The sequence below is a fragment of the Gavia stellata genome, chromosome 3 (genome assembly GCF_030936135.1).
Source record: "Gavia stellata isolate bGavSte3 chromosome 3, bGavSte3.hap2, whole genome shotgun sequence".
NCBI lineage: Eukaryota > Metazoa > Chordata > Aves > Gaviiformes > Gaviidae > Gavia > Gavia stellata.
Genome location: NC_082596.1, coordinates 81,907,939 through 81,922,270, shown reverse-complemented (window position 1 = coordinate 81,922,270; position 14,332 = coordinate 81,907,939). Strand labels below are relative to the sequence as shown.

At 39.8% G+C, this 14,332-nt stretch overlaps 1 protein-coding gene across 1 annotated transcript in view; it reads right to left on the bottom strand.

Annotated features, from left to right (window-relative positions):
• The window catches only part of TRIO (trio Rho guanine nucleotide exchange factor), a 255,702-nt gene that overhangs the window by 110,840 nt on the left and 130,530 nt on the right, over positions 1-14,332 (bottom strand). Inside the window, exons 14-16 of the mRNA XM_059836123.1 lie at positions 8,527-8,722; positions 7,741-7,907; positions 633-752 (exon numbers count right to left, since the gene is read on the bottom strand). Of these exons, the coding sequence (XP_059692106.1) occupies positions 633-752; positions 7,741-7,907; positions 8,527-8,722 (483 nt within the window). The remainder of the gene's footprint in view (positions 1-632; positions 753-7,740; positions 7,908-8,526; positions 8,723-14,332) is intronic.

Below are 14,332 nucleotides of genomic sequence, written 5' to 3'. Positions count from 1 at the left end.
TATAATTTAATAATACTGCATTCCAGTCAGTCTCAAGATCTCTGCCTATTTTTTGCAGAGATATGACCAATCTGATAAGTTTAGTTTGAACTCATGGCATGAGGATGGACACACCACCACACACAAATTTCAGTGAAACCTACTGTCAAACAAAAACGTAAACATTAAAGGACCATATGAGAATACACAAAACTGATGTTTGCTGTTCCATTTATTTTTAATTTTAACAATTAGCATTATATTGTTGTATTCTAACAAACAGAAATACTATTTTTGGTAAAATTGCTGTGAACAGACTTGTTCGATTTATTATAATTTCTTTATTCCTCTCCAATCAAAAAATGGTTATCGCTTTACAAAGCTGCAAAAAGGCACTGAGGAGATATGTTCACCTGGAACTGCAGCTCCAAAATGAAGAAGAACAAAAATACCACATTCCCAGTAAGTGTTTTTATCTCTTTGCCATAAGATGATTTCAACAGCTTTTCCTAAACTCAAAATATTGTAGCGTTAACCCAAAAGTATGAAAAACGACAGAAGAGATACATCTCCCTACTGCAGTGCTATTTACAGAGGCTCATGAACTGTAATCCAGGACTTCTTGGCTATGGTCACTGAAATGGTGCTTTTACCTCTATTGCATGTTGAAATTGCTCATGTTCCCTCTGTAACTGTTCTGCCTCCTGCAAAGAGCTAGCAGTGATAAGCCCAGCATTTAACATTGACTCCCCATTTCGGATCCAGCCCAAAACCTGTAGCAAAAGAGAAGACCATGAAATATGCAATTCCACTGCCAACTAGCAAAACAAAAGCATCATTGCTAGGGACAAAAACATTTAGGGTCACATGTAGTATTGGAATTGATGACTAAATAAATTCATTAATTACATATTTACAGTGAATTATATATTCAATAAACAGCAAATGACATTCACTATAATTTCACTTAGCTGACAACTCCTATCTTTCAGTCAGCTACTACATGCTTATGGTTTCAGTTTATACTCTGAAGAAGGTTGTGTTTCTGAATACCACTTCAGTCACCTGGAAAACAGGAACAAGTTACAAGCAATATTTGCCTAAGAGACAGTGTCAGTAATGTAAATTGAGGACATGCAGCTTAGTAAAAAGTAAGCAAATAATTTTGAGTATTAATGTTGAGAAAAACGTGACCACTGAACGTCCACTAATTACTTAAAGATTTTTTTTGTTTTCAGGATGTGCCTTCTTTGACTTGTCCACTGAATCCAGAAGAATCCTTGTGTGGGGAGAAGCCTCAGGAGGCCACCTAGTGCATTCCTTATCAACAGCAGGATCATGCAACCTTAAGGCCCCTCCCAAAAGGTCTGTGCCTCGTTCATTACTCATGACTCCAATAATGGACATCCCACACTACCACCAGATATTTTTATCACAAGTGTTCTTTCCTACGTCTAACACTCACGTCTCTCTCACTTTAATTTCAGCTCATTTTGGTTTTCCTGCCCACGACAGACAAAAAACCCAAAACCATTTTCTCCCTCTTAGCATCAGCTTTGTTTTTCCCACTCCTCTCTCCATCAAGAACATCACTCAATTCCCTCCTCAAGACTTCTCTTCTCTTGTTGACCCCAGTCTCTTCAACCTCTCCCATGTGAAGTTAGCCACCGAATTTTTCTCACCACTCTTTTACAAGCTCTCTCCAGTTGATAACCATCGCTTTGATCAAAATGTTTCAAATACTGAGTAAAGCTGGCCATAATTCAGGTTATTCACTGTGATCTGTACAACTTTTCCATGGAACTGCTGCCCAGCCAGTAATTACCCCTTGCTGTATTTGTTCAGCTGATTATTCCTGCCAGTAACATTATGCTTCGTATTTGTCAGTAATAAAATTCATATTCTTCTTGCAGCACAATTCTCCCATACATCAAGATCATTCTGAACTGTAATCCAGTGTCTTCTGATGAACTCAGATCCCTTTTCCAGCTTCTTTTGCCTTTATCTTCAAATTTAAAAGCATAAAAGCATAATCTCTACTCTAACATGTAGATTTTCTGACTGAAAACATGAACTAGTATCCAAATATAAAGAGACTTCAAAGATTTTTTTGTTTTTTTAATAATTTTGAAATCTGTTTTCCAATCCAGTGAGTCTCTTAATAACTTTTGTTACTTAGTATGGTTTCCCAGCAAGTTATCATTCATGGTAATGTAGTCTCATATGACATTCGCATAGTAAGCTAAGATAGACTGAACTAAACTATTTTAAAAGCTTTAATAGAAGGAAGATCTATGTCATCTGCTTTTTCACCTCTACCCAGAAGACCTGTTACCTTGTCAGCAAGAAGCAGGATTTATCAAGGGGAAGCTATACTTAAACTAATCTATGTTAGCCTTTTCTTCTCTCCTCGTCACTGTTTAGGTTTAATAATCTACTTGCTTCAGTATTTTTCCTGGGAACTATGTTAAGCTAGCTGACCTATAATCCTCCCTTAACTAATTCTTTCCCACTTTTGAGAAGTAGATGTTGGGTTCCAGGCCTCCAGAATCTCATCCAATTTCGAGAAGTTTGGAGAAGGTAAGCACTAATGTTCATAACGTTATTTCAGGCAGTTTTCTAGGTATTCTAGGGTGAATTCATTTGGGCCCAGTTGATTTGACAATAACCAGTTTAAGCATATCTTCTCTAACCTTTTCCTACAAATTGATTTTAGACCTTTAACCACTGGTAATAATTATATTAACTACCAAATCACAGTTAGCTTTTAACACTTATTAAGTACCAAATCACAGTTAACACTAAATACTCTCATCTAGTGATCCACGTATGACACTACTATTAATGCTACTGTGCCAGGTTATTACTAAGTGAATCAGGATGACATGACCATAATCACAGACTGAAAACACAGGCAGAAACCAGGCAAAGGACCTATTAAAATACAAATCCTTAAAACCAAAGGCACATGTGGTCTACATCCAAAGTATACTCTAATATATCTCTAACAGCTTCAAGCAACTGAGGTCTAGCCATCTTGACACAACATCCATTCCCTCAAATCTGCATCACAATCTCACCTTTTGTCTTACGTTTATCCAGGCTGTAATACTGTTGGATTAGTAATGCAGTTATTCCCACTTCTGCCTGCTCAACAAATTGCTACCAAGTTTTTTTCCCCTGATAGTGTGTATTTGAATTCTTCTGTACAAAACCTGCAAGTCTGCAGAAAAGAGTAAGTCTGCAGTGTAGACGTGGGACAGGACAGTAGCTCCCAGATGTATACCTGGGTGCACATTCTGCTCTTCTGGGGAAAAAGCACTGGGTCAGGTGGAGCCTTGCAGGGAGGAAGACAAGCTCTGGCCTTGGAACAACCTCTCCTGCTGCAAGGAGACAATTCCAGATCAGAGTGTGGGACAGGCAAAAGGGACCATGGAAAGAGCTGGGAGTCTCTAGGTTGTTAAGACACCTGGGGCTTGTTAATACTGAAGGGAGCAAGCCCAGGTAAGCCTCAGGAGCAAGAAAAAGGGAAACTTCCAAGAGCACCAGATGGGTCCAACAGACTGTAGACAGAAACTAGCTTGGAGGAAAGGATTTGTCTGTAAGAATACAGGGGGCAGAAGATTTTTTTAAATCCCTTTTTTATTTCTATTTTGTCTTATGAAACCAGTTCTAAGCTCCCTCTCTACCTTACAAAATAATTCTTCCAGGTATAGTGTAATGAAACATATCTTCTTAGGGTTAAAATACATTTAGCCTTCTCCAGAGAATTTATAATGAAGGAGAATGCTTAAGCAGCACCAATTCAAAGCTCTTCTTGATTTGGCATCCTGTCATACACAGCAGAGAGCTAGCACAGAAATTGCCATTTCAAACACACTGATTTGCCCTCCTGTTTGGTGCAGGTTAGGGTGCGAGTGCAGAAGCTGGTGGAACTCACAGGAGGAAGAGTTGCCAGCAGCACTTTCCCCTTCCCTCTGCTCTGACTCAAGGGGAAAACATAAGCGCTAGTAAATAGCGAGCCTGTTCTTTTTCCAGGGCTGCTACCTTCCAGTGTTTGTTGGCATGTTCCCATCACCTCACTGTCTGGGTGGACCACAGCCCCCATCTTTCCCCTCCCAGCCTTCAGCAGGCTAGAAAAGCATCAGCAGAGCATCAGCAAAACTGTGGAAATGAAACAGAGTCTGGGACACTTGAAAGGGTCAAGCAGGTATATTCTATAGATAAATGCTTGATTTAAGATTAGTTTCTCAGACTGATTTTTCACTCTAACTAAACATGATCATGAGACACACTTGCTTCAGCCTGCTGTTCTAGCTACGTTTTCATATCCATATGGCACTATACAGAGTGCCAGGATACTCTTCCAGAGTAGTATTTTGGGACAATCCGAGCTCAAGCACTGGACTGTGTTTGAATCAGGCTAAAAGATCTGCATGTGAGAACACAAGGCTGCTCAAGATACTCTTTAGGATACAAGCTTGTTCTTGGTACAAGTATTTGTACACTGTTGTACAGATATGAATATATAGCCATATACCCAAGAACATACACCATGATCAGAGCAACAGACAATATTGCACTGAAAAGGCTTAATGAGCATAGTAAAACCAATGCATCTTGGAGCTTGGTAGAGATTTTGGCCCAGGCAGATGCTGCATGTTAAGTAAAGCAAAGCATTCATTCTACAAAGTGAGTACATGGGAGCAATTGCAGCAATAAGTAATCCAGCAGCTATACTTTAGGTGAGAAAAAAAAAAGTTTGTCTGGCAAACATGCAAGTGGAGTTCTGGATGAGACAGATATTCTCTGAACTATTTCTCTGCCTCTACCTACTCATATGTCCCTGCCCTGCATAAAACAGTCCCATTTTCCTTTCCATGTTGTTTTTTCCACTTACAGCTGTCCCTTCTTATTTCAGTGAGCATCCTCTTCCCCCTATCTGCTGAGGTTTTCCAACACTGCAATCTTCCATCTGGTTTTGCCCTTTCTGCACCTATTACACATCAAGTTGACAAGCAAACTCTCTGCAGGTTTTCTTTAAACTTCTGTTTGTCTTGTGGCCCTTCTGCATCCTCCTAGTCCTGAGGCTTGATTTACAGAACTTCAATGCCACAAAGCAGAACTGGTACAGTAGTTAAGGGTGAAGCAACACTGGATGTTTTCGTCTGCTTTCTGTGCTTATTTGATAAGAATTCACTAAACTAGAAGTTTCACTACCTAGTACTGAAAAGACTCCCTGCAATTATTTGACTAAAAAACTAAGCCAGGAGATAGTTTGCTGGTCTCCATTACAGTAATCTGAGAAATGAACCCTATGGAACAATGCCTGCAGTGTTCCGGTCTAACCTTTTCACATGACTACAAGCTATATATTTTTTTAATATACACATACATGTATGTGAAAATACAATAGCAGTAATGTCAGTTTGGCAGGAACAATTCCATGGAAATCTTGTTAAAATCCTTGCTATGGAGACAGTATCCCATCTACATAATAAGTATGCTTACACCCAATTCACCAACAATAAATCTGGCAGAAAATCACAGTAATCGAACCGGAAAACTATGTGCTCACTGCTTCAGGCAATAAAATACAAACAAAACAGACTGAAGAGGAGGTTTACCGTGTCATTTTACTCTCAGGTAAAGCACTTGCTTTGACCTGCTGAGCTATGAAGTTTTTCCCAGTGCAGAGGAAACAGAAGATCATGCTTCCTGATATTTAGTAAAAACGAAAATAAATCAGATGTGGTTTTTGGAAAAGGCAACTGAAATCACAAAACTAAAAGTTACTAGCCCCAAAGCATTCCAAAGGGGATCAAAAGAAATCCTATGAGACAATATAACATTGTTTTAGTTCCGTTCTATTTTTAGGCCTTCAGGCTGGGGAAGTATTGCAGGTTAATCTGTACAGTGAAAATCTGGAAAAGGAGTTTGTAATACACAAACATTCTGTCAGCTACATGTTCATGTAAGTTTGTTTGAAAATTCACATCTATTACAGCATTTAATTCAACATAAAATCCCACCTGATAGAGATGTGTACTAGTAATATAAACAGAATCCATTTTTTCTTCAAAATCCCAGCCTATTAAAAAAAAGCAGCTGGCTAGGATAGTATACTACCTATATCTTCATTGTAAGATGAGCTCATTTTTTCCAGTGCTTTCTTAAAAATCTAAACTTGAGCTTCAGTTTCAGTCAGGGCTAGCAGTGGTTCGGAAGTGATACAAAGATCTTACAGAATGACCTACAAACCACATACTAAGTGCAACATGGATATTTGTCTACAATCCATGATGTTCATTACCTGCTTGTATCTGCCAAAATACAGAACACTTGTTCTGCAAACACAGTTTTTAAACATGTGTCTCTTTCTTGTCACATTTAACTTGCATCCAAACAAAGCTAATGGAGCAAGGTATTCACTTTATTGTGGAAGCATGCAATACAAAATAACTATTCAATAGCGTGTCTTTGAAATATTACCCAAATGCTATATTCTGTTCTGTAAGTGAATGTTATTTCAGTATCATGGGAATTAATTTATTTTTCTTACTAACCCATCCCATCCTAACCCACTGATGTACAACAAAGGGATGAGACTGCCTCAGCTGGCATTCACACTCTTTCTTTTCCTTTTTCCTTTCCTTTCCAAATGTGCACTCACTTCCTTCATCCTCAAGATAGTATGCAACTGAGTACAGAATCTATTCTGATCTGTAATAACTTTATCTCAACCATTACTCATGTGAAAGGAGTAATTTGCAATTTGAATTTACGAACATGAACAAGTGCTAAGACGGATACAGGATAGTTCAGTAGAGTATGCAAAGGCTTGAACTAGAAGATCATGTATTTGATTAACGCTTAGATTGCACTGACAGCAGACATGACCAGTTCCTTACATTCCTTGAAATCAAGACCACACAGAAACTTTGGGTCCGCTACTATAGAGTAACCGTTGCCTGGAAATACTTTGGGAACCTTCTATTCACCTCTCCCATGCTAACTTTTCTATTCCTTTGCAACTTGGGAGTTCTCATTCAGAGTCTTATGACAAAGATGAATTTCCGTAAAAGCTCATGACAAAGAGAAAAAGAACAAGTTGCACTGGGAGTCATTATGGGACATACTAATACAATAGACTCTAGTAGACTTCTGTGCTGCTGCCAAGTGTGAGCAAGATCAAAAACTCTTACTTTTTTAGTGGTTTGTTCATTTGCTTTTTAAACTTTCACCTACTTCAGCAGTTTTGTCCACAGCATCTCAGATTCACAAATTTAGGTGTTTAGCCAATAAGGACCTCAAAACTTACCACTTTATTGCCAGGAAAAGCAAAATTTCATTTGTCTTCTCCCGGAAAGTAAACCCTGCTGATATTATGTTATCACCATTTGTAGATGTATTAGGTCAGCATTCAGGGAATGTCACTGAACGTTTTTCTTAATCGCCATACCGATGATAAAAGTATGGATTATTTAACGTACGTTCAAATCGCTCTACACTTCAAATACTTGATTTGTATCCAGGTAGAAATACGGACTGTTAATGCAAATTACAAACCACAATATTAACAGGGGATGAAACTTCCTAGGCGCTCAATTCAAAGTCCCTCCCCCCTCCGAATAGCAAGACTTTATACAGCAGAAATTAATTTTCCACGTCTGTTTAGGGGAACAGACCTCTCCCAGAGGCGTGGAACAGCTCGGCGGGGGGGGCGTCGACACCCCCGCGGGGGACAGAGCCCACGCGTACCTGCTTGACTTCGGCCTGCAGGTGGCGCAGCTGCACGCACTGCTCCAAGTGCTTGCGGTGCTGCTCGGCCGCCAAGTCCAGCTCCTGCTGCTTCTCGTGGAGGAACTCCAGCAGATCCTGGACACGAGTTGCCATGTCTACGTCTCTGTCACAAAGCAGCTCAACTCCTGTAATCAGCCAGTCGTTTATAAATGACTTACAAGTCTTCCGGAGACAAATAGCCCATTTCCACTGTTTTACACTTACTCTTCCAGTGCCTTCTCAAAGTTCAACTTCATCCTCAGAGCATTTGCTTAAATGAGCATAGTTTTTGCACTCTTTAAAAATGCAATTTTATTATTTATTTTTTAAAGAAGCCTGAGATTTACCCTAGGTGGCTGTATACAGTTAAAAACATTAAGTGAAGGGGCACAGGAAACAAAAAAGGAAGACTTATTACTTGAAAGCTGAGAATTATGGCTTGAGTGCATTGCTCCGATTAACTATAAAATTAACTCCCTACTATTTACTCTAATTTTACTACTTCCTGAGTGGAATCCCTTTCTTAAAAACCTAAATATTTTCAGGTGTTGCCAACTCTTAGATAAAAATTAGGTGCCATAATGACAACATATTCTCATGAACACAAATGATTTGAGTAAAAAGGAAAAAAACAAAGTCCACATGTCTCCAGTTTACAGTTAACCAGAATCTCTGTCGTTTTCACACATCCCATGGAGAGACATGGATAATTCTTACAAAGCCACTGCCTGGAATAGCATGAATAGCATGAAGAAGCCATCTTACCAGATGCCTGCACTTCATTGACATACTGCAGCAGATCCTGCCCTTGGTGGATGACATCAAAGGTCAAGTTATTCATGGTCAGGGCTTTGTCTGCATGATGCTGGAGCCTCTGTTCTGCTATTGTAAGATCTTCAGTGTCAAAGTCATTCATCTGCTGAGAGAGCTCATCATTCCAAGACTCGAGGTCTGAAATTATCTGGGGGGAAAAAGGAGGAAGACCACGTTCACTTACTCATTAGACAATGTATGTTTATTTCCAATGTTGCACTTGCAATGGAGGTCAGGAACTTGAGTTGCTCATTTTTAATTGACTTCACTGATCAGGTTCAACATGGTTCAGACATGGGCTTTTTCAGCATGGGTTTTAAAGAAGAATCTCTTTGAGAACCACAACAGCTGTCCTTCAACCAATGCTTGCAACACTATGGGTACCCTTGCCTTGTTTAAGGTCCTCCTTCATCAACACATGGCTTGTGAAACAGGTGAAATTAAAATGTTTTTATCTTCACTTTTAAAGGAAAATATTGATCTAAAACATATTTTCAATTCTTCAGACTGCACTAAGTAATAATTCACACATCAAGTACCAGCTTAGCTTTCAATTACACCAGTCTCAAGCTCCTTTAGAAAATACAGCTCTACCCCTCTGTGAGCACCTTTGACTTCTGCCAGACAACTGAGACGCAAGCACTACTTGTCACAAAAGGCAGGGTATTTAATGAATTGAGCAACCCCAGAAAGTATTACTTTATTATAGTATTACTGTAATGTCAGAGTTAAATTTACTTGCTGAAATCATTCAGCTGCACTTCAGTTTACACTTCAGTTCTGGATTTCGCTCTCAGCCATAAGATGTCCAGAAAAGTTTAGCTGAGGAAGTATTTTTTAAACACATGTACCACAACAGTAAGTCCTCCTTGTCTGCCCACACAAGTGCATTTTTCATATTATATACCAGAACCCAGCTGAAATGTAAAAATACTCCTTTTAATTAGGATACAAAACTGTTTTTAAGTCTAACAGATAATGCTCACCATACCCATTGATCACAGTCGGTTCAGTTCTTATGGCACAGGTTTGATGCATCAGTTACTTACTTCAAACAAGTCTGTTTGACACACTTATCCCCTCAATCCTGTAATCAAATTTTTTTCAGAATTTTCAGCAGAGTTTTGCCACAAATTACTGCAGTTCATTGGGAAAGCAAAATTATAGATAAAGAACCAAGTATGGCTTAGCTCCAGAGTTCTGCAATTTCAGAGTAGGACAAACTGATGTGAATGGTGCTAAGTGACAGGGAAACACCTATTTATGCAGCAAGATACAGCAAAAAGAGGATCTGACTAAACGGGCATTAGCAACGAAGTAGCTGGCTGCATAAATATTTAATGAAATTCATTTGTTGTCAGCAAAAGGAATATGGCACTACACTTTCCAAGTGGTTAATCAGAGCTGTGAAGTTACTGAGACAGTCAAACTACAAGAGACATTCCAGGAAAACAAGCCTTGTAGAAAAAACAGAATTGAGAAGAAAGCAAAATTAAACCATCTGTATAAAGTTTCTGTAGTCAGCTACAATCTTTCTTGAAGGGTTGTTTCCATTCTGCTCACGTGGCACCATAAAAAATGGACACATCAAGCAATTATTTTTAAAATTGTGGCATCAGTGAGTTTACTTCCTGTTTTAAAGGTGTTCTGCAAAAATGGTACTTGATTCACCCAGTATTCAAGTTTTGCATCTTGCCATGATGGGAGATACCAAACAATTAGGATAGCTATTTGCAATCCCTAACCCTGCTCAGCTAGCTCAACCCAGGCCGAAACTCATGTTTCAGAGGTAATACTGAAAACAGAAAAACTGATGGACAAGCAATGAAGAAAGATATACAGGACAAGGCCTTTAGCCACTGCTTAAAGCTTCTTTCCTCTCTCTTCCATGTGCTCTGAACATTACACGCACAATCTATTTATGCATTATGAGTGGTTTCCCCTCTCAAATACACACACAGGCTTCCCCTCCGACAAAATCCTTCACAACTTCCCTTTACTTCTCTTTTACTTGGTCCGTGCCCAACATGTCTCATCACTTCTCTCTCTAGTCTTCATCTCCTTTTAACAGACCTGAAATACTTCAGAAACTTCAAGTCTTCCTAATAGTCCAGCCTGAGAAACCACTTCCAGCTAAACCGCCTTTTCTGCTCTCAAGCACCTCAGGCCTGCTCTTCCCAGCTTGTCTTCAAAACTAGGTGTTCATTCACTACAAAAAGCAGTGGAGATCACCTAACATTTGTTTCTTCAAACCACCCACTGCACTATGGCAATTCTCACAAATCAGAGTTGCCATCTTATTTTCATCCAGTTCAGTTAACATTCATAAGTTATCCTCAAGAAGTAACTTGACGATAGTAGTTAGACTTGGTCAAACTGAAAAATATGAGTGTTACAGAAGGTTGTGAAACCCCGCCATCAAAACATCATCTTTCACTGTCTTTCCAAACACCATTAAAAAGTGGAGTAAGACTTAACGCGGCACATTTGTGCCACTGTTATAAAAACAAAACCAGTCCATCTCCCTTCAGAGCAGATGCCAAAAACCTTACCTCTCTTCATATCAAATTCAGTGGAAATAAAGTAATGAACACCATAAGCTCACAATGGGTGATTGCTGTGGTTAAGTGTCAGTATTTTTATAACAACGGAATGCTTTAAGTAGATTACAGTCATTATGTCCTCTCAGACTATCCTGAGATTCACTGTACCTGATATGAACGACAGGTAGTTTGAAGAAGCCAACAACCTGTTTTACCTCAGTCAAGAGGTTTCAGTCATACTGCCTCCAAAGAACAACAACTAACAACAGTAAGAATTATAACTTCTTCCCATGTTATTTCATGCAACCTTGAAGTTAAGATCACAGCCCACACATTGTTTAAAGTAGTATGAAACACTGTACAAGAGTAAGACATTCCCTGTCCCCTTCAAAAGACCAGAAAGCCCGTGATTCAAATAAATAAGTAATGCCAGGACAGTCCCACATCCATTCAAAAGGTAAGAAGCCAGTACATATCACAGGTGGGGCTCCTAGCAAGGGCAGTAATCCCTATGCTTTTTCAGCAGTAACGGGATGGCTCAAGGTGATCTATTTCAGCTATTGCACCCACCATGCATATCTGGAACACACTGAGGGCAGAGTTAAAACAAAAATAACATGCATTAAGCACTCCTTGCCCACACTCTTCAGGGCTTCCCCTGAAGTTCTGCTTTACGAGCAACACTTTTAGAGTGAGCAGGCTCCTATTTTGTTTTTAAAGGTTTGTCAGACAATTAGCATTAAACAAATAGAACAAAGATGAATGACTAATCAACATCTAAAGCAACTGAATCACAAATTAATACCACTCTCATGAAATGGACAACCCAGACCAAACACAGGGTAACTACTTACCATAGCACGTGTTCAAGAAGTTCCTAGTGCAGAGTCTGAGCTGCCTGACATTCCTAGGTTTTAACAAATGCAAAGGTAACACTGACAGGACACAAGGCAGACTATAACACAGAAGGCATGCCGACTCTTTCGCAGTGAGTGGGAAAGAAATAAAGAACCACAAGTCTCTTCTCAGAAGGGTCTAACTAGCATTCCTTGTACCAACTAAGTGCTAACCAGGACCTGGAAAATATTATGTGCTGGGGAGAAAGAAAAAGGTAAAACGGGAAAGAGGAGTTAGGTCTCTGTGATCCAGCACTTTGCATCCTTGCCTTTTCAGCTGTATGACTTAACAGGCATCTTGTAAGTACTGGCCAAAAATAGCGTAGAGATAAAGCTGTGAGTTGAAAAGTGTGTGGTATGCTTTGTGTAGAGCTCTGACATAGGCCTTGAGGCATTTACATTACAGACAAGCAAAAATGCACAGACACAGATGAGACACATGCATTTTAAGCTGCATACATTGACACCAGTGTTACCTACCCACTCACTGGCTAGGTCCATACATATCTTCCTTAAGCTACTAATCACCCTAACAAGGAACTCTTCACATACATTTTGCTCCTTCTTGCCTTTAGTTAAGACAGGTGTTCGCAACAGAGTCCTTCAAATAGCTCACGACCAATGGCACTTAAAAGCCTACCGAGGATAGAGAAGGTCAAGTTCATATGCCAAGAGCAAGGGACAAAAGAGAGACAGTGTTGCAGTTACAGCAATTTCAGAAGAGCAGGAGAATCTGAAAAGTTGCAGGCTAAAAGACAGCAACTAAAAGAAATAGAGTATTTTGTCAGTGAATAATAAGGGGAGAGTAAGGACAAGAAGAGGACTAACCCTGCCAGCAAATCTCACCACTGTCCCCAGAAGCACAGCTGCACTGTACGATCCTGCAGTGCTAGGGAAACCCTTTGTCCCATTTTAGCCTGTGTTATTTTGCTAGCAGTAGGGCAAGCTAGAAACACTACTCGCCTTCCAGAAAAACTGTCCTCACAGGATGCTCCCCTGAATGAACTGTCCCTACAGCCAAGTCTTAATTGACTGGGCCAGTCACACAAAATCCGGGACAAAGGAGGAGGTCAAAACAAGGTCTGCAAGTTCCTATCTGGTATCTGGCTCCTCCTCACTATCATGTTACTTCAGCTGAGCTTCTGCTTTCAGACAACTGACCTGGAACTAGTCTCTGCATTTTCTTCCCGGAAGTTTCCGAACAGATGTCTGCCTTCAGGGAGAGGGGAAAAAAAGAGAAGCATGCTTTGCTGAGGAAGCAGAGAGAGGACATGGTACAGAGACAGCCAAGCAATCAACATTTTGCTGAAGATGCTCTGCAGCCAGGGTCATTTTGTTCCCTGGAGGGCTCCTGGGCAATCTTAAATAAGCATGATTTTTTTGTTTCAAAGCCATATAAATAAAATACACCAACTTTTTCAACAAGGTAATTGGTACCTTTGCTTTATGTTTTATGTGCTAAAATGTAAAGCATGCCAAGTGTCAGCTTCAGAAAAAGCAAGACCTGTCAAGTTAGGATATGTGGCTTTCCACTGCAAAATCCTATGGCCATCACCAAACCATATACATGGAAGTAGTACTATCTACAGAGATGCTATCCTGTACTGAAGGACTAGAACACAACTTCAAAGCAGGGCTCCTGCAACCAGCCTTCTGCTATTGTAGAATACTTGTTTTGGTAACCTACAGAAGAGAGCAATCACCTTGATCATGAACTTCACTCAAACCTTTAACCTAATTCTTCAATTAATTTTCTTGGTATATGCCTTGCCCTCACGGCTGCCATTGCCTCAATGAAAGTGTTCTGAGAAAATCACACAGACCCCATCGAACACTGCAGATCACTTCTGCAGAGATTGTAAAATTGCTAACAACCCTATAAAAGGGGATACCTTCTATGTTCCTCCACATATAGCAGTCATCCAACTAATTTTTACAATCACAATTCTGCCAAGCCTTTCCCTTCCATATTCAAGACAGCTATTTTCATGTAATCGAAGTAGCAAACTCCCTGCAGACTAGTTTCACCTCCTCAGTGAGAACTGCAAAATAGAGAACCTTCTTATTCTTCCTTTATACCAGAGTTGTTATTACTGTAGAGCGCACACTCTCACTTCCTCTATGGGCACGGATCAAGGAACTGTGTCTGCCTATTCCTGCATTGCTCCTAACAATGTGCTTAGCTAAAGCAGACTTCAGCAATGATACCTAATCCTGATTTTAAGAAAAAAAAAATCCTGAGAAGCTATCACTTCTGCTGACTGCCTCTTTGCACTTACACCATTCGTACCTAACCAACAGTTGCAGCTTTTACTAAGT